Below are 20,216 nucleotides of genomic sequence, written 5' to 3' on the forward strand. Positions count from 1 at the left end.
ACCAGCAATACTATTTATGGAATTCTTTGCCATCTTCTGTCTGGTATAGTAGATAGTCTAAGAATAAGCTGCATGGGAACATTCTAATTACAGTAAATTTAACATCACCACTTGTACTTTCTATTCATGAGACTTACCCCTCTATTGAGTATTCCTTTTCTCCCCTCTGCCTGCCCCCCCAAATGACAACCTGAAAATTTCTTAATAATTGCCACCCAATGTTTTCACTATGACGGCAAATTCACTCTGTTAGCTCATAAACCTATTTATAAGTTTGTTAAAATCATACCATTTTTTAAGCGAGCAGAAGATAGTTATACTTCTTGCATTTAAGCTACCATACTAATTATTTTGTAATTATACATGTAGATTATTCCTTAATATTACATACACTATATTGTATTAAACTTTCAAATCAAGATCAACTGTGTTTGAATTTGGAGAGTTAATTACTCTGGAGCAAGAGTATTTTTGTGTTTGGTCATTAAAATAGGTTTAACACTTGCATGTTTTTTTTACACTGAGCATATTGTATATAGTCCAGAAATCACTTTTCACACTTGCAGACTGCCAGGATGTAAAGTAACGATGCTAAGCTTTAGTAGTGGCAACATCCAAGAACTGGACATGTTGGGTTTTTTGTTTGTTTGTTATTGGTTTTAATCATCTGGTATCAAGAGCAAGACCCAAAAAGATGGCCATCTAAACACTTTGACCCTAAATGGCAAATTTTACAACTATGCACTGAATTAATATTTGTTGTACAATACACATAGGACATTCCATAACTCCAGTAAGGTTATGGTTAAACATAAAAGCATCTTTAGCTGTAAGTTTAGCTATTCAGAAAGCACTTACAGTAACAACAGCAAAAGTCCAAAAGAATTTAATTAATTCTCTTACCTGCAAATACAAGCCCACACTCTTCTATTAGAAAGACAGTGATACAAGAACCTTTTGTAATCCTTGGAATTTCAAATATTAGCATGTTCATCCCCAGATTCTGAGGTAACAGACTGGAAGTAAATTTAGACTCCCTCCTCTCTCTAACTTCTCTGTTTTGTTGTACTTATATAAACATCAGAAGGCAACTGTTCCCACTTTCACGTCCTTCACATTACAATCTGGCAGACTTGTCAACTGCCATGTACTTTTTATGAGCGCCTCTCTCACATACTCCCAACAACCCAAGCTGAATCTCAGGCACTTAACTAAGCTGTTGCAATCTGCAACCGCAGCGTATGACGCCAGACGCTGCATGACAGGAGCTAAATGGAGGCAACCAAACAAAATCTTGCCTGCTGCTATCTTTGGTTAGACTGAACAGGTCCCTGACACTTACCCATTTGATGGCAACGCCCTTCTGACGTGCCCTCACTAGCTCCTGCTCTCAGCCATCCCATAGGCATTTTAGCCAACTGGCTTCCTTTTCCCCTCCAAATGTACCTTCTTGTCTACTGCTTGTAAGACTCTCACTGGTCTATTTTACATTTACATAGATAAGACAGTGACATGCAGACACATTTTGTGCACTTGCTCTGACTGCACCTAAAATTTTTTGTAGGTCTGGACCCAGTATGCTTACTATAGCAACTGAAGTGCAAAGTATAACGTTTTTGTCCAATGGAAGTTAACAAGATTCTTGCTATTGACTTGGACAGAGCGAGCTTTCATCCCAACTCTGGGGCCAGTGCAACATGGAAACTGAAAGCTTCCCACAAAATAAATCAAGCAAAACCCGTATGTAACACATCCATCTAATCTGAGATATACTAAAACATGCTTTGGTGATTGCCACAAATTTTCTAACAACAATTAGAAAATTTCAAGGTTTTCCAGTGAAGAAAACTCAACCCTAGTACACTACTCCAGGACTCTAGGAATGGATTTGCTGCAAATCTGTTTCCTTCAAAGACGAAAAGCAACTTCTCAACAATTTTACATCTCAGCAGCATCTTCCGCATGCTAGACTACAACACAAGTTCTAAAGATGCTGTTTAATATGCATCTGTATGCAAGAGCTCAGATGACCATATTAAAACCTGAGTTCTTAGCTACCCAGAGATCTTCTATGGACTCACAGTGCTGGGTGTCAAAGAGAGTAGGTGCCAGGCGGATGACATTGTGAACAGCAGACTGAAGAGAAGTGGGAGGTGACAGAATAGGATCCACTATTATGTCTAAATCAGAAACCTTCCAGGTGTCTGGAGATTTTTTCACACACCCACAGTCTGTCTCTACCGGACACACCAAGGCAGATCCAGTTACACAGAAAAAGAAAGAAAAAAAAGTGGTGGGAAAATTATAACAATGACAATGGAGAAATCAGAACAGGAACACTCAGATAATGAGAAAAGCATGACAGTTGAAAAAAAATCTCAGTTTCTCTCCTTCCTGGAAGCATATAAGCTTCTTACATAAATCTATCTTAATGCAATTTATTCAAGTACCTTCAGAGTAATAAACACAAAGTCAGTCCTAAGGCAGAATAATTACTTTTATAAAAAAAAAAAGTTATCATTCAGAGATCTTGTAACCTCCTGAGGCAGGTCTAGAAGTGGGTATGTGTCTCTTCTGAGGTTGATATTTACAAAACAGTGAATCATTTTTCATTGGTGAACATTAAAGTTAAGAACTGGCCTTTCCCATATATGGAAGAGAAATCCACATGTCTGAAAACAAAACTTGCAAATATGTCACTTCAGCAAATAAGTCATTCCATATTCTTAAGACCTCTCCATAAATCCACAGTGATGTGGTTTGTACAGCCTTCGAATTAAACTAAAGGTACTGTTAAATCACTAGTATCAATGGAAAAGAATGGGGTTTGTTTGTTAGGATAGTTTCACTTCCTGAGTTTGGGAATTTTGGGAGGGCGTTTCTGTCATTCTTTCCCTACACAGAAGTTCAGATTGTCTTCCCTCCATCTCTTCCTCCCACCTGGAAGCATGCTGCAAGCTTTGTTTGAGTATTCGGCTTTAAGTACTGGAACGTATGTGAATATTGCAGCAGCTTTGCTCTAGTGGTCACTTCTTATCTCATTTTTAGATATCTCCTAGGAGAGACCAGGCACACTAAGTCCTGTGGTTAGACCAATAGGATTGTGCATTTCAATTTGTATTTTGTATGTTTTCTGTGCTAACCATTTCTTACGAATTCTGATTTTGCTAAGATGTGAGCCCAGAGGTGTGCTTTGCCAGAATGAGAACTTAAGGTACAAATGTCATGACCTGCTTCCTTCAGTCATCAACAAATTAAAAAAAAAAAAAAGAAGAAATTCTATTTTATAATGTAGACTGAATTATTAATTATGGGAGATGTGGGACAGTTTTGGACTTCAGGTTCAGGGGAGTACTCTGGAGAGGCAGATCCTTCACTAATGAAGGCAGAAACAAGTGAACAGCATCAATGTTAAGGTTACTCCTTTTCAGAAAGGCTTCAAGCACCTCAAATTCTTCCATCTCAGAGCAAAAACCTCCCACAGTTTTATTCTATTTTCCTATTTAATCTGCTTCTCAGAAGCGATACTATTTTTACTTGTTCACAAGCTTTCTTTTACTGGACAAAAAGCAACATACTGTAAATAGTTGTTTATAATATTGTTTGCCACAAAGTTGATTTAATTATTATATTCAAACACACAAACGAATTTAAAAGCTATTAAAGACAGAACATAGAATCTGTGAAGGAACATGTGCCCCTTTTAGCGGTATACCAGCTAGTAAAATTTTGAAGAAAACACTCAGTCTCCTAAGAAAAATTCATGGAAAGAGGTAAAAATGGCTCACATCAAATGACTAATGTCCATCTCACAGAACAGTACCAAGACATCTAAAACTTGCCTCTTCCACTCAGAGATTATGCCAACAGCAGGTCGCCTAAGATTACTCCTTTTCTTTATTACTCCTTTCCAAACAATGTGTACTAATAAACACCACACTTAAGTACTTACCAGATTTTGATCTTCCATGTGTTGAGCTAGAAGCAATGGTGAGAGACTGTGGTTTAACTGGATCTACTGGTACAGCATAAGTGCCAGCACTTGGAACTTGGATGTAAGGTCCTACTGCCGCCACCCTTCCTGAAGCACTCAAGGATGACTGGGGTGATGAAGTTCCATTAATACGATTCAACTAAAAAAATCAGACAAATTGAAACGTGAACTTCCATTTAATCTAGGCATTTGTGCATGAACAGGAGGTCTACATTTAATTATCTAGAACCATGCACTGTAGCTAAAACAGGTTAATAATTAAGTTATCATACTCCATGCTTCTACCAAAAAAAAAAAAAGGTAGAAGGTACAAATTTTATTACCTACAATCAACGCCTCAAAAATTGAATTTCTCAGCCACAGCACATACGTTTATTGTAGAGACCTGTGTAATGTCTCTTTCATTGTGCCTTTCTTAGGAACTTATTTTAGTCCAATTGCCTAAGTGATCAAATATGTATGGGATTTTTTAAAAGCAATACCTCCAGCTAGGAATACATATGGAAATCGAGAATTGATGTCTCTAGTCCTTAGATAAATGGCCTACTGAGCATCTGATTTCTTTTCAAAGTTCCAAACAACTATTAAGACTAACATTATCAGACCACTTATATTTTTATTAACTGTCCATACCAGAAGGTCAATTTTATAAAAAACAATTTTTATGCTTTCATGCTTTGAAACACAGCCCATAATCACACTTTCCTTCTTAGAAATATAAGCTACCATAGTTTTTAATATAGTATGGTCTGTGCCATAAAGAAAAATAAAAAAACACATTCTGTCTAACAGTTTTTCTGATATCTACGAAAAACCTTAAAATAGTTTTAAGAAGCTTGCTACTTTTAAAAGAGGTTCTTTAGATGTAATTGTATTACTCTACTGGGAAAAAGTGAGATTCACTTTTGCAGGTTTTTTATGTTCTTGATAAACTAAAGCGTGGCCCTTTTAACAGTTTATCTTACAGGGATGTTTTCTTTTTGACGTGCCTCAACTTTTTTCTTGTATAGTCGTTCACGCAGCTCATTGATTCGCTTGTCCATCATAGCCACCTCCATATTGCGTTTGTTTAAGAGTTCTTTCTGCTGCTGAAGCTTGGAGTTCTGCTCCTGGTTAAGCCTGTTACGAATCTTAAAAAAAGAAAAAAAAAAAGAGAAAAAAGAATAAAGAAAAAAAGAAAAAAAACCCCATGTTAACCCAAAGCAACTTGGATCAGCAACTTGTTCTGACGTCTCTAATGTATGTTTCCATACAGGCTGTCAAATTAGCATTTGTAACCACGAAAAACTCTTCAAATAGTGAAAGAATGTCCTAATACACTAGTGAATACCTATTAAATACATGTAGACTGCATCCCATTTATAGCAAATGGATTGAAGAATTAGGCATAACAACATTTCAAAACTGAATTCCACCATGAAAAATTAAGTCAGAAATAGTTTGTTAAAAGTTATGTTTAACCAAGATGGTTTGTCTATCATGAAAACTAAATGATATAAAACTTGTAACGAAATCATGCTATTGATTCTGTTTCCATTTCCACATGAAACTTCTTTATATCTGGATGGGAGGTTAACTGAACTACTAGTACAGGGACTAGGCACAGATTTTCCTTTCTATATGGGGATTAAACTGAAACCTTCACAGCAGGTTTGCAGTAGATTAGGGGACGGATTACCTTTAAGGTTTAAATCAACCATGACAGTCTGTATAATTATTTCTCTTGCTTTCCCATTGGCATGTTTTCATACCTTCAATAAGCCTGACAGTATTGTCTCAGTGTTCCAATTTTCATGGTAATGTTACATGCGAAAAAAAACCTGCATGGGATCATTATGAAGCACAAGAGAAATTTTTATCTTCTGAGCATCTTTGCACTTAGAAATACTCAAAAGGCAGATATGCCTTGTAAAAATGAGGAAAGGGGAAAAAGGTTCTTTATTCCCAATTAATGAAAACGTGATGGATTAATTTGTATGTTGTATTTGCTCATCTAAAGAAATGAGCAGAACTAATTTAAAATATATATTAGAGTTGTTTTCTTGATCACAATAAAGTACATGAGTAAATAAAAATGTCTTCAGATCCCGATACCTTGGCACACAATTAAGTATTCCTTAACTTTCAAACATAAAAACTGGAGAAAATTTCAATGTCAATTGAGTATTTAATTGCTCATGTGAGAGCTACACTTCAGATGTAATTATCTTCTTGGAGGAAGACCTATGATAGTGATACAGGGAATACTGTGTGAATATACTGCAGCTACAGTGCACTATATGGTGCAGTGAATACAGTGCAGCATATATTTTTGATGATTCTGTTACAATGTGTTATTTAATTCTTATGGAATTTATATATTGTTTATTAAAATTGTTAAATATTGTTTATTTACTGCAAACATTATAGCTGTATTTTCACAACATACTTTAAATTTGGTTTTATTTACTGGACAGTCACGTCTCCAAGTTAAGATGACATTTAACTGAGCCTGCTACATGTAGTTCTCCGAAAAATAGAAAGGACCAAAATGAAAAAAAATAAAATTGAGAGATTGAAACAAATACTAGATGTCAACATTCAATATTGCAGTATTAGAGGCTGAGAAATGCCCTTCAGAACACTTGCATACTTTGTATAGTTATGTGTATGAGCAACAACAAAAATAGTTTTCAAAGCTAATGATTCTGTTTAAAAGAGGTTATATGCTAACTACAAACTCACACATCAACGTCATTCCAATACATTACTTTTATGAGATATCACAGAACCAAATGGCCACCTGTAACAGCAGTAATTCAGCTTTTATAAAATCTACAGCTATCATCCAAATAGCATCTCTCCGTTACTTACCTGTAGCTCTTGATACAACTTTTTTAGTTCTACTGCTGCAGGTCCTGTCATTTGTCCATTGTAGGACTGAAACCCATTCAGTTTCCCTTTCCTTAAATCCTCCAGTTGCTGAGTAAGCTGATCCACCTTTAACACTGCAGCCTGTAGCTCCTGCTGCTTTTCCTGGAACATGGCACTTATATGCTCAATTTCTGTTGCTAAAATTAACAAGATAAAAAATAACAAAACAGAGTTTAGTAAAGCCGAAGTTGTTAACTTTTTAATTCTACAGGTATTGATAAATACAACACAATTGTTTTAAATCTAGTACATGTATGCACATATAAAATATTTATGTATTGGGAATTTGCTAAGTAATAATATTTCCTAATAGAGCACAGACTTATTCTGACCCTATGCCTGACTAAATAAAACAAAAAGTGACATCATATACGAATATCATAGAAACACGGCACCCTCTGTAAAACAAAAAACATTCTGAAATCCTGCTTCAATGCTATATTGACTAGTAGCATAGTATTATTTGCTAGTCATGCAGTGAATAGTAAATTAAATTAAATTATATAAAAATTCCACATACACAGGTTGCCATTCATGATCTTGCTGTAATCCACTTGCCCCCTCATGGCACGGATTTTTTTCAGCTTTGTCTCTTGGGTTTCAACACGTTCTTTAAGTTTTTGAAGCTTTTCACTCTCAGAAACAGACTGCTGCTGACGACGTTCTTGCTGCTTCAGATAACGCAAACGTTGTTCCTGACAAAATGAGGTTTTAGACAAGAGGTACTTTTTTAGACAAAAAGTTAACTTAGAATAGCCCGTCATGGATCAGTGGGGTTTTTTATTTCCAGAAACTAGAAAAGTTTGTCTTTAGTTAAAAAAATAAAAATGTATCAGTCTTCCTAGAAAGATTCTTAACATTAACAAATCTGGTTTAGAGCAGAGATTCAAAAAAATTTTTAGACCAAATATCAGATTTACATATGTGTGCAAACACAACCCTAGCCTGAAATTCAAACACATCCATGAATCTTCCTCTGGCATTTGTTTTCTGACACTATTAACACTTTTCCTGATGTTGCAAAATGAGCTTCCGATGCTGTTACCCAGCTTCCCAAAAAAGACAAAAAAATACGTCCAACAGACCATTTTAAACAAGTTGACCTACTGTAAGGTAATGTTGCATTTCTAAATAACAGTCCCTCTGCTGGGCACACAAGGAAAATGTTTGTTTTTCTACATTATTTCCATCAAGAACGAACAACAGAACTGGTAAGTTGATTCCTAGCTACTCCAAGCATTCAATGCATAATGTATATCGTAACACCTACAACAACGTCAAAAAACATTAAACCCACTCCCCACACTGAAAACATACTTAAGATTCTTGCATTTCGGAGACTTTGGAAATGCAATACACGAATATATGTGAAGTGGGCATATTATCATCTCACACCACTATTACTATACCGAAGATGAGCACAGAGTCACGCCTGGTCTATCACAGATCATAAAGTGGGCCTCACAAAAGAGACAAATAAAATGTAGCCATGTTTTTATAAAGACAGATGACTTCGCTTGACATAGGTTGTTAAGAGTATCATTTACATTGAAACGTTTTATATCGCCTAGGCCAAGATGAAACTGGTAAAGCAATGGATTTCTCAAGCTCTTTCTTGAGCTTATCTAGAACAAATTAGTGTGTTTTTCTGTATCCATGGAATTTATGCTTGTGTGTGTTTGAAGAGAATTTGTATTTATTATGATCTGTATATAATTATTACCTTAGCAACCAACATTTGCTGTTGATTTTCAATCTGCTGCTGCTGTCGGGCAGCCATATCTTGAAGTTCAGAAAGAGTGAGCTCAACCCGTGGATTTCCAACCTGCATAACACAAAATGCTACATTAGTGTGTTGATCTGTATTAGGTGGTGTGAGTATAGAAGCTAAATCCCCACTGCTCAGAGGAAGGCTAAAGCCTCCTCCCCAGGCCTCAGAGGAAGAATAATGATGGACACCTCTGAAAAAGCAAGGAACCTCTGAGCAGAAAGAAAAGACACAGACCATGCACATACCAGGGGCAGAAAAAGCAAAAAGTGGAGAAGCAGATGAAAGAGAAGACACTAAAAGACAACACAACAGAAAAAAGCCTCTATACTACATTTAACACTGCACTGTACATACACAGTACTGGTATGGCACATGTGATAACACACATACAAACAGCTATTTTAAACAGCAGAGAAACCTGAAGCTTCTCTCCTAACATTTTCAGTGTAACTGCCTTGGCAGCTTTAACTGGTGGTTAGCATTGTTTACCTAGCGCAAGACAAGACCACAGGAGAACCCTTAGCTAAAGGCTGTCACTAAGCTCACATCCCAAGATGATGAAATTTCCTGGCTGCTTGGAGCATTTAAGGTAAGAATCTGTGAAAAACAAGTCTGTACAAAGTGAAGCAAAGTAAAGTTAATGCCCTTTGTATAAGGAAGTGGCTATTATTGAGCAAACCGTCAAAGAGGAGACATTGGTGGGGCTTTATTAGCCCTTTTGCATTTCAAAACTAACAACTGTTTTAAAAAATTGGGGTAGAGAGGCAATTACTGAAAATTATTTTAAATTAAGATAATGCTATGACAACGTGTGAGGCCAAATATTAAGTGATTTTACAAATTAATGCACTGTTTCAGTATATTCATAGTCCTATCAACAATTATAATTTAAATTTATACATCACATTACTTCAATTCAACCACATTTTTTACCATGCAATCACAAGAGAGAGAGTGCAGTGTAACAAGACAAATTCCAGAAGCTGACACTTGCCAAATACATGCTTTGCTATGCGGAAAACCCAAACCCACAACTTTAGAGTTGCAGTTTAACCACAATTTTTTAATTTGCACAGAAAGAAAATAACAGCCTTTGAAAAATTATGCTGAAAAGCTGTAAAGTTCAGAATAGCCCAACATCTGCTTCTAGGTATTTACGTGTAACTCAGTCAATTTATTGGATCAGTGTAAAAGCTGGACTACTGCATTGTAATAATTCAATGAACAATGCAGTGTTTTCACCAAACTACAACTACACTATTAGTAAAACAAATTAAAATTACATTAATTCCTATGCCCAATATAGTCAATACTGCTGAAAAAGCAAAGAGAATAAATGTTGTAGATAGATTGATAACTAAAACTCTTTCAACTGAATGTTTACAAAATGGAATGGAGTCTAAATGTTTTATAGACATACAAAAATAAAGGGGTGGGTGTGTGTGAAGAAAACACTGGAACACCTCCCCACCCCAATCAATCACGCAGCAGATTCCAGAGAAAAGCTGGTTTAGCTGCTCTGCTTTTCTGGGCCCACCCTACCGACATCTAATGCAGTCCTGCAGTGATCCTTGTCCAACGCGTCCTCTGCAATACTCGTACTTCAAGAAAAATAAAATTCTCCTCTAACAACTTGTTGATACCAAAGTATCTCAGCCACTTTGAATAGCTTGTTTCATATTCCTACATCACATTCCTACTTAAGTAATTTACCAGTTCTCCAACAAATGCATAACATAAATCTGTTTCTTTAAGCTTCAGAGAAGAAAAACACTATTTGTTTTAAAATAACAGATTACTCTCTCTTCTTTTTTCCCCCTTTTTTAAACTATCTGAACTCAAATTAATATTTTATGTTTCTGCATACAATTATTTAGGTAAGACATGCACCCCAAGGTCAGTCACTAAAATAAGCCAGATTTGGAACACTAACTCTTAAAGCTGCTGCATCTTAGATGCATGACAAACATGTCAGACTACAATTTTTAGACAAAGTTATTGTCCCTCTTTGAGCATTTCCTACTGGATAAATTATGGAGTGAAATTATAATTTTTAATGGATACTACATCTGAAACACCTCTTACTAGTCAACAATAATGAAAACTATTTATAGTAGAGAAGTAATTAAAAGATCATCCATGTATTTATTTACAGTTACAGCTATACAGAATAGTGGAACCAGAACAGAAGGTAAAATCCACACAAAATGCTGATTTTCTATTTCAACACTTTATTAGTGAACACAGTAATTAAATTTTTTTTAAAAAAAATTTAACTTAGTAGTAACTGTTTTTATTAACATGACTTATGACTGACAAAAGTCCTTCCCAATATTCTTTAAGGCCAAATAACTTGTGCACACTCATGGCCATCAAAGAGACATTATTAATTACACACTGAAAGGCACTAATTGGGTAAGAAAGTAAGAAAGCTTTTCCAAGTGCCATCCACAAACCAAAACGTCCTCTCTTGAGACAAAAAAATAATAACATAGAAAAATAGATGCTGTGCCCAGAACATGTTCAGGTTCTGCTGATTTCCTTTGGCACAACCTTCCTGCCAGAACAACCTAAACCTTTACATCCACTTCTGCTGGACTCCAAGTAATTCTTGAAAGGGGCTCAGAGTGGTTTGAAGGCTTCCATCTGAATCACCGATTTTAGAAGTAAAAAAAAAAAAAAAAGGGGGGGGGGGGGGCGGTGTGCATGTGTCAATTGATAGTATTTTCTCACTACACAAATGCTCTGTTTCAAAAACATCCATCTTGCATCAGGCTACGAAAGTCTTCCCAATGCTGCCCCCTCCTTTCTGCTTTGATCATCCGGTTAACAACATTGATAGCTCATTCTCTTTCCAGTAGTAATTTCCAGTATAACACTGTCCAAAACACAGAGATCTTTCATTCTGCTAAGAAGTCTTGTTAAAATATATCCAGACTCAAAAAGCAGTATCTGTATAGGGGTTGTGCATGTTTCAAAGTAAAAAGGCCATTTCACCAAGTGAAAATTATGGATTTTCTAAATAAAAAATGTAACCTGGAATGCACAATGACAATAAGAAATTGGTTTGTAAAAGCACCAGAAACAAAAAAAATCATTTTGTTCCAAAAGCTCAGAATTTTTACTGCTTTAAATAAGCATATTTGAAAGTATATCTTATAACGCCTGAAAATTATGGCATTTGTATTATGTAAAATACAGAAGATTAATTATAAGATGAATGCAAATATTAGCTTCTCCTTGAACAAGCTATTAACTACATTTCGAAAGTGTAATGTCTTAAAACCTGTATACATGGCATAGCACAAGAACACAGGAAACAGTGCTAATTAAGCATTTAAATACAAACACCCTATAAGAAATCTTTTCATGTTTACCTCACTGAATACAAGTAAGCATCCCTTCCACTTAAAATAACCACACTGTACTTAGGAAAGAAAAGAGACAGCTGAGGAAACAAAGTTTTAAACCTGTAACTTCACTCGCAGTTTGTTCTTTTTCATCCACATGGCAAACCAAGTGAACAGACCAAGCAGAATTCCTTTTTGACATCAAATCAATTATTTTCAGGTCTCCAAAACAGGACAGCATTGTTTTCCAAACAGCATGAAAAACACTGAATCTTGCTCTTGCCGAGATCTAGTTGAATCAATTTGTGCAGAGCGTTTCATATTAGTTGAGTCTGCTTTTAACCATTTGCATGCAACCACCACCACTGAAAAAAAAGTCAGTCTTGGTCCTTCTTCAGAACCTCAGGTTATGCAAGGCAAAGAGAGCACTGCATTTTCTCAGTTCTTTAATGAGGTTGTTGGTTTGCTGGATTCTTAAGTTTGTGCTGTTCATACTAGTTATTAACAATTTCATCCATGAAGTCACTCACCTCTCAAAACAAACACAAGCCTATCACATTTAAGGTCCAGACCTCCTCCTCTCTCCTGCAGCAAGAGAAACCTACATCCTACAGAACTGCCTTCTGAAGGAGGTACTAAAAAGCCACTACAAATATCTACTCCTGCAAATTCCACAGATTCATTTGCTACATGGTGATACATCAAAGCAGACAGTTTTGCTGAATTGTAAATTTCTTTCCATTGATTCACAGAAGCATTTACACGTAGAGATGAATTAAATGAAATGCTATAGAGCAAACACTGCATCATTAGGCGCTAAGAAAGTATTATGTATGTCTTGGAAACACAAGAATACACCTGTATTCCCTATTGTCTTAATATTGGCAAAAATCTAAAAAAAAAAATATTTTGTTTAGCATGCACTTTAAAAGGTCATGATGAGAGACAGAATTTGTAATGAACTGGAGTTTCAGCTTCTGACATTACCCTCCTACTACAAGCTAATATTTTACCATTTGATGATTAATATTTTTAAGACAGGTGAGATGAATAGTACAGTAGTAATTAAATAGTTTGGGAACCAGTTTACAAGCAGCCTCAAAACAAGTCATACCGTAGGCATTTAATTAAGAAAAGGAACCTCCTTTAATATTTAGCTCTCCACATTAGTCTTGTCACTTTGAAAATTCATTTTCTCATTCCTTCTTCATTTCTTTCTACTGTCACACTATGCTGTTCTGTCTATCATCACAAACTCCTCAGCCTACATGCTGCTGAGCTATTATGAAACATCTTATTCATTGGCAACCCACAATACTAAATGAAAAATGGCACTTGAACTCAAGAACATTTGACAAGCAGAGTGTACTGTAGTCAATACATGTAAGCAGTAAGGGCAAATTCCAGTGGGTTTTTGCTTTTACTCCCATCAGAACTATCTTTTAAGAGGAATCTAATTATGTCAATATTAAAATAAAAAAACATGAGACCAATGTTTTTGAATAGAATATTTTTTAAAATATGAGAATTAGGATGTGATTTGATTGTATGTATTTCTTTGCCTCCATGTCTAAGTCATGAAGATACTTATTTTTGATCATTTTCTAAGTTTTCACTAGTAAGAACAGAAATTTACTTTGAAAATAATGGTGAAACGTACACCAAATCCACACCTGAGACACTTATGATTTCAGAAATAAGAGCTTTAAAGGAAAACAACAAATATTCAAAAGCTATACAGGCCACCATAATGACTGGCAATTTCACATTTAGGTTCAGCAGCACCTAGCCACTCAAAATCGCTAGTGTAAAGCATAATGTAACCAATTAATTGAAAAAGAAAACCAAAGCGTACAAGAATTTACCAGTCATTTCCTGCACACTGTCTCTTCATATCTTTTTCTAGGTTTGCAAAAGCCACCATGTCATTAACTTCCCTTATCTAATTCTTCCTTCTTTTAAGATAGGTGTTCACACCCATCTCCCACGCAATTCTTCTTCAGTTCCCTTCCCAACACCCTGCACTAGAAAGCGTAGGTTCAAGTACCTCAAGCCTCCTGAAATGGGCCAATCTCCACCTTCTCCTATGTGTATTCTCACAGGTTTTCTAGTCTTTTTCCTACCATTCACCATCATCTCTATCCTTACTCCCTCATTTACGGCTTCTCTTTTGGTACTTTGGCCCACCCCTTCCCTTACAGTCAGATGATTCTGAGGTTAAACCACCAATTTACCAACATAATCTAGATAAAATGTAATTAACAGTGTGCAGAGAGGTGAGAAAGTCTGCGTCTTAGCTTTTGCCTTGGAGCCCAGAATAGCTGGTTTTGACTTTGGCCATCAAAAACGCTACCCATAAAGTTTTTTCTGCCTGTATCCCAATACTTTCAACTGCCTATTAATTTATTGACAAGGCAATACAGAACAGCTACTAAAGACAATGTGGCATATATCCCACCTGCAACCCAGCTATGCTTATTTATTCTTTACATAGGTTGTCACTCCAAAATTGTAGTACAGATAAGGAACGTTTTGGGCTAAATGGCCTTTTTGGCTAAAACCCAAAAAAAAGCAATCCTCTGAAGTCCTCCCATACACATACTCCCCAAAACGTTTGCGATGGTAAAGGTAACCACATCCTCAGCCAGAAAAAAACCCCATGTTTTCTTTCACATTTAATCCAGGTTGGGACAACACCAGCAAACCAAAGGCTGGTGAGGCAGACACACCTACTGACTCCACAAAACCAAAATCCCATGCACCCAAAAAGCCCAAACACAGACCAAGGACAAGACCAGTACTGAATTAGAGGCAGAAACTGCAACAGAGAGAAATCCAAGAAGCAACTCCTTCAGGCTCATGATTTAAAGAATTTACTCCCCCCATGTGGGATTCATTAACGAGCCAAGCAGTTTTGCCATGGTAAAAAGAAAACATCATCTTCACCAGCCTAATAGGAGAGGACAGCAAAGGCCAGAAAGGTACTGCAAATTGTTCCAAAACAGGCCTGAAATGCCAACATAGAAATTCAAAGTAAATACTCTGTTTTTACTGCACTGCAAGACTCCATTGTCCATGATCTAGAGCAGTTTTAAGTTGCTGGTTCCTTCCTAGGGCAAATGAGGGAATACAAAACTTACCTCCAGACTAGGAATTTACCTTTGTAGAGCTGTCAAACCCCAGAAATCTATATAGCACACGACAAACACAGAGCTGACAGGTCTGGGACTATGTATATAAGCATGTGGACAAAAGAAATGAAGTGTATTACATAAATGAGCATATTCCCAGAATGAAGCAGACTCACAACCGTAAAATGAACAGGGGTAGGTTGGAGTGCTCCCTAGCCAGTGATTTCCAGACTGGGATCAGAGCTCTGCCTCCCCAGACCGGGGCATTTTCCTCCTCTGTGCCACATTTACAGCAAAGAAAGACCTACAGCTCTGGCTGCAAACTACCAAATTGCCAAAGCAAGAAAGAAAGGAACAGCTTGCTTTGCCTGCTGAATCTAGCAAAAGATTTCCTAGTTCTCCCATGCTAACTTGGACACAAGCAGCAGAAGCCCATCAGTCACATGTACTTCTCTTCCTTAAGGCTCATTCAAAGGAACGTAGTTTCAGGGATGCTTTAATTAGCTTAGTTGGCAACAAAGCTTTAAAGGTTGCTGGTAAGAAAAGGCAGGACACACTTTAGGTACATGTCCTCAGCACAACAGTAGTGATGGGGAAAACAGATGGAAGATATGGGAGTTTATTATACCAGTTCTGTATCAAATAGGTCTTATACAAAATATGCCTCCTTGTGCTATCTGAGGAGTATGAGAGGAGAACGCAGGATGGAGCATATGCTGAAGATGATTGATTCTGACCTCCTTACATTTCTGAAACACACTAACCTTATATATCACCAAATTGAAGAATTCTAATAGATTTTGATCACATTTTCCATGAAACCTGATCTTAGTGCCATGTACAACGAAGACAATTAGAAAATCTCGTGTGAAAACACATATATAACACTATAAAAACACAAAAGAAAATATCTGGTTTTATTTAAGCTAAAATAGAATTTTTGCTGATCTCAACATGGATGACACTATTTCCAGTTTAATGGCTTTATCCACAGCTCTGCCTTGCATTTTTTTAATTGGGTCAGAAATATGCCGATAGCAGAAATCCATTTTAAAGAATCCAATGATAACAGCACGTGCCTTTTTTAGCTTAATGGAAAAGAACAAGCTAATTATACCCAGAAAAGGCAACCAGAATATTGGGAATTAAAGAAAAACATGTCTAGCACGTGCTATCTCCTGATAATCAAATACTCTAGAAATTAACGTTACAAATCTGGTAACTTTACTCAGAAGTTTATATAATAAAAGTGTTGTTTTATTTGTGCAAATACATACAGTAACAGTTTCTTAGGATAAACACACTTAAGCCGCATCCCAATTTGCTGAAAAATCTCACACTAGCTATGTTTGATAAAATCTTAACATCTCTCAAACTATACTACCTTGTTAGCAATTCCTCCAACTTGCTGATGCTAGTAAGTCACTCTATTTAATAAAATGTTTGAAGTCTACTCAGCATAAGCCACAGACTCCAGATTTCCTGTTTTCCCATATTATTTTCTTAGAAGTCTCACAACTGAGGCTGTCCTCTCTTTTGCACAGAATTGCTAAGAAAAGGAAGAACTTAACACAAATCAAAACAAAGTCAAAATAGATTTTCAAAATTAAACATGGATTTAAGCATATATTGAACATCTGCTACATATGAAATAAACTCCTTATAATCACATCTACAATATAGGAAAGTTGTAACTGGAACTCAATTATTTAAAATACTACTTTCCTCCTTGGCCTTGCAGACACTTTTAAAGAGCCACAGAAATCTCAAGCATGTTTATATTAACTTTAGTATCAGCTAAAATAGCCAGTAGCTGACTTGAAGGATCAACCTCATACACATATAAAAGTAAATTATCTTAAAAGAAATTATGCATTCTTATAGAAATAACAGATCAGTTGTGCACAAAACTTTATATCTGTTTACAATACCAATCCTTTCACACAAGAGTGATTTTACATAGCAGGCCTGTTAGAATATATGTTGAAAACACTATCCAAGTGCCTTTAAAAATAGTCTTGGAAGTATAGTTTACTGGGTCTGTGAGAAGAACAACATCTTAATCTGATAGGATAGCCAAGTATGGTTAAGATGCACTTATTAGTCTGAGTGACATCTTTAGCATCAAATGTGTGTTCATTCTTCCCTTAATTGTTTCAATATTAAGTTTTTCTGTGGTAATATAATATTGTTTATATGAGAACAGTACAATAAAACATTTCCAAACCACACAAGTACTGAAAATAAGCATCCTGTAACTGAAAGATACATTGTGAAACACAGTGTTCAACTTGCGCTTCCCATAAAACCTAAGTGGTTAAAAGCAAAAATTGACCATGACATTACAAAGTAATGAGCTTTTGGTAAAGGTCTTAAAATTACAGCAAATGCATCTCACAAAATCTGATTAAACTATGAATTTCAATTCAAAGATAAGGCATTACAAACCCCAAACTAGTCTGCATTCCAGGCACATGACAATGAAACCCACAATCATTTAAAGTGCAAAAGCTACAGAGTATTTAAATAACATGTCCACTAAAGTGTAAACATAACATTTTGAAAACTAATGAATTACCTGTTCACTATTTTCCCATGTAATTTTTAAAAGAGCACATCTTTATTTGACGGCAGTGCCCATCAGCTGTAAACATTTGTGTTGCGTTAACATGCTTCAGCTCCATGTTTCTGTTATTTTCTGTGTACACTAATTATTTAACTGCTGTGAACAAGTCATATCAACTATTGTACGCATCTCATGAGTTCCTGCATGGCCTTTTTGGCTTAATGCAGTCAACAGGAGGTAGGGTATTTTTCAGTCTTATTCCACATGAAATTAAGGTTTCCCCAAATTCTTTATCAATATGAAAAGCTGTCTCTCTCCATTCATCAACAATCAGCTAACGGAAAAGGCTAGTGGATTTTGCCAGAAGTAAAAGACCTAATTATGGCAAGATCAAGCCAGCTGTCAACTACAATCAGCTTGATTCATTGCACTTTTCATATTCAATAGAAAATGTTGAGCAACAGAGTTCTTTTGCAGTTATCAGGCTAAACTGGAAATATAAGAATACAGACAATTTAGCTTTAAAAACACATGAATTACTTGTTCCATTTGTATTTTTGTAGTCTTACCAACTCACTGCAAAAACTGAATACCCCAAAACCAGAGGAAAATCATCATTATTTGTATTTAATGTTACTGTTTAAAGTGACAAAAAACCATACCACCTGAAATTTAACAAATAGTTTAACAGCGACTGCCTAAGATAAAAGGCAAACAGTACAGTCAGAATAGATACCCCAATCTCATGCAAATAACCTTTCCAGTGTTTGCTGTATGCTTTTCCCTACATATTTCAGGTCTTTCTTAAATCTTGCATGCCGGAAGATGAATACATGACCCAGCAATAAAAGCTGAAGCATATAATAGCATAAATCAAGAAGCTGCAAGTCAGAGAAGACTGCAGCAAGCCAAAACCTAGACCTAAGGATTTTTAAATATTAAATAAAATACTAAACCCCATTAACAATTTCTTTTGTATCTAAAAATTATTATATTGTGGAAGCTTACAAACATAAAAAGCTATAGTTTACCTTGTCAAACTCAAGAATGACATGCAAGTTCACCCTCTCTTCGTTCTTTCAAGAAAGTCATTCAAGCATGATTCAGTGCACTTAGACAAGAGATCCAGCCAAATGGGTCTCCATAAGGACACTGAAGAACTGTATGTCCAAGCACAATACAGTGAATATTCCAGCTGCATAAAGAACAGGCTTATTTTTAGCAAGCGAGAAAAGGTATGAGCTGTAGAGTATGATCATCCAGTAGGAATAAGAGAAGAAAAACAAGTTCAACTCCCTTGCTCCTAAATTAGCTGGAGGGACTTTCATTTCCTTCGCTTTGATCCGAGGAAGACTGCAGGGGGAACAAACCTAACAACAATTGGATCTGGAGGCAGCTGCAGAGACAATAGAGAAATGGAAAGGTTCACTCGCCTGGGAAAAACATGTGGCTGGGAAATAGTTATGCTAGGTGTCCGAAGGCGAAATGGACAGGAAACTAAATGAACAAGTCTGTGAACATGGAAAGGTGTGTCAGAGAAAGGAGGCCACAGTAGCACTGCACAAGAAAAAACACAGAGACTGTGGAAAAGATGAGAGAAAACACTAATTTGCAGATGACATGGCTACATAAAAGACAGAATTCTAAAGGTGGCCTGAAAAGGAACAGTTGGCCTTATAGGTACCAGAAGAGTCTCCTGCTCAGAAATGAAAGCTGCTCAGAGAGGCAGAGGGACTGTCTAAACTTTCAAGCTTTCACAATTAAGCTCTTGGAGCTCTGTACTGACACAGTCAATGTAATCATCTATGTCCTGTAAGGAACTACAGAAATAAAGGAAAAGGCAAGTCCCATCTTCCTTACAATACCTTAATATTAAAATATTTGGCTTAATTAAAACTGATATGTGACTGCGAAAGGATACAACTGTGACAAAAGGCACTGAAGTTTACAGTGCCAGTGTAAAGACTGTGAAAGCACAGCAATACTCCATGAAAAATAACAAGTGAACTCTTTAAGTAACGTTTACTTTATGAGCTAATGTGTATTATGTTATGTGGCAGCTGAAGCACTCATTTATTCTAAACTATTCTACCTTTATATAAGGGCCAAGCAACTCAGGATCTCTATGTGCAGCGACAACTGGAGGCAATTCTCCAGGTTCCATTTAGTTAGAAATCTAGGAAAAAAAGAGTAAATTGTATTGCTCCATGTTCACAGTACAAATATATGAAAATAAATACCACAGAGGTTAAACAAACAGACAGGACTTCTCATCGTCCCCCTTCCATGGAGATCTGCAACTAAGTATTGGTGTAAAATTGCAAAGCCGTGCCTCAGGAAAAGCAGTAAGATCTGTAAAAGTGGGAATTAAAGGTGTAGCTTGAGTAAATGGTGCAGTTTAAGGCTTTCCATCTCTGCAAAATGGGAAGTCACTTGTTGGCTGTTACGGACTAGAAAACTGCATCTTCGTTCCCTGTAACTTCTTGAGCAG

At 36.2% G+C, this 20,216-nt stretch overlaps 1 protein-coding gene across 6 annotated transcripts in view; it reads right to left on the reverse strand.

Annotated features, from left to right (window-relative positions):
* The window catches only part of PPP1R13B (protein phosphatase 1 regulatory subunit 13B), a 68,947-nt gene that overhangs the window by 10,292 nt on the left and 38,439 nt on the right, over positions 1–20,216 (reverse strand). For 3 of the 6 annotated variants that reach the window (XM_055797025.1, XM_027794626.2, XM_027794629.2), the window contains 6 exons: positions 8,631–8,732; positions 7,428–7,602; positions 6,848–7,044; positions 4,960–5,124; positions 3,953–4,133; positions 2,082–2,237 (listed from right to left, as the gene is read on the reverse strand). In XM_055797025.1, the coding sequence (XP_055653000.1) occupies positions 2,082–2,237; positions 3,953–4,133; positions 4,960–5,124; positions 6,848–7,044; positions 7,428–7,602; positions 8,631–8,732 (976 nt within the window). The remainder of the gene's footprint in view (positions 1–2,081; positions 2,238–3,952; positions 4,134–4,959; positions 5,125–6,847; positions 7,045–7,427; positions 7,603–8,630; positions 8,733–20,216) is intronic. The other 3 variants (XM_027794627.2, XM_027794628.2, XM_013303722.3) reach the window with 3 other exon arrangements.

Source organism: Falco peregrinus, chromosome 1 (genome assembly GCF_023634155.1).
Source record: "Falco peregrinus isolate bFalPer1 chromosome 1, bFalPer1.pri, whole genome shotgun sequence".
In the NCBI taxonomy this organism is placed as follows: Eukaryota; Metazoa; Chordata; class Aves; order Falconiformes; family Falconidae; genus Falco; species Falco peregrinus.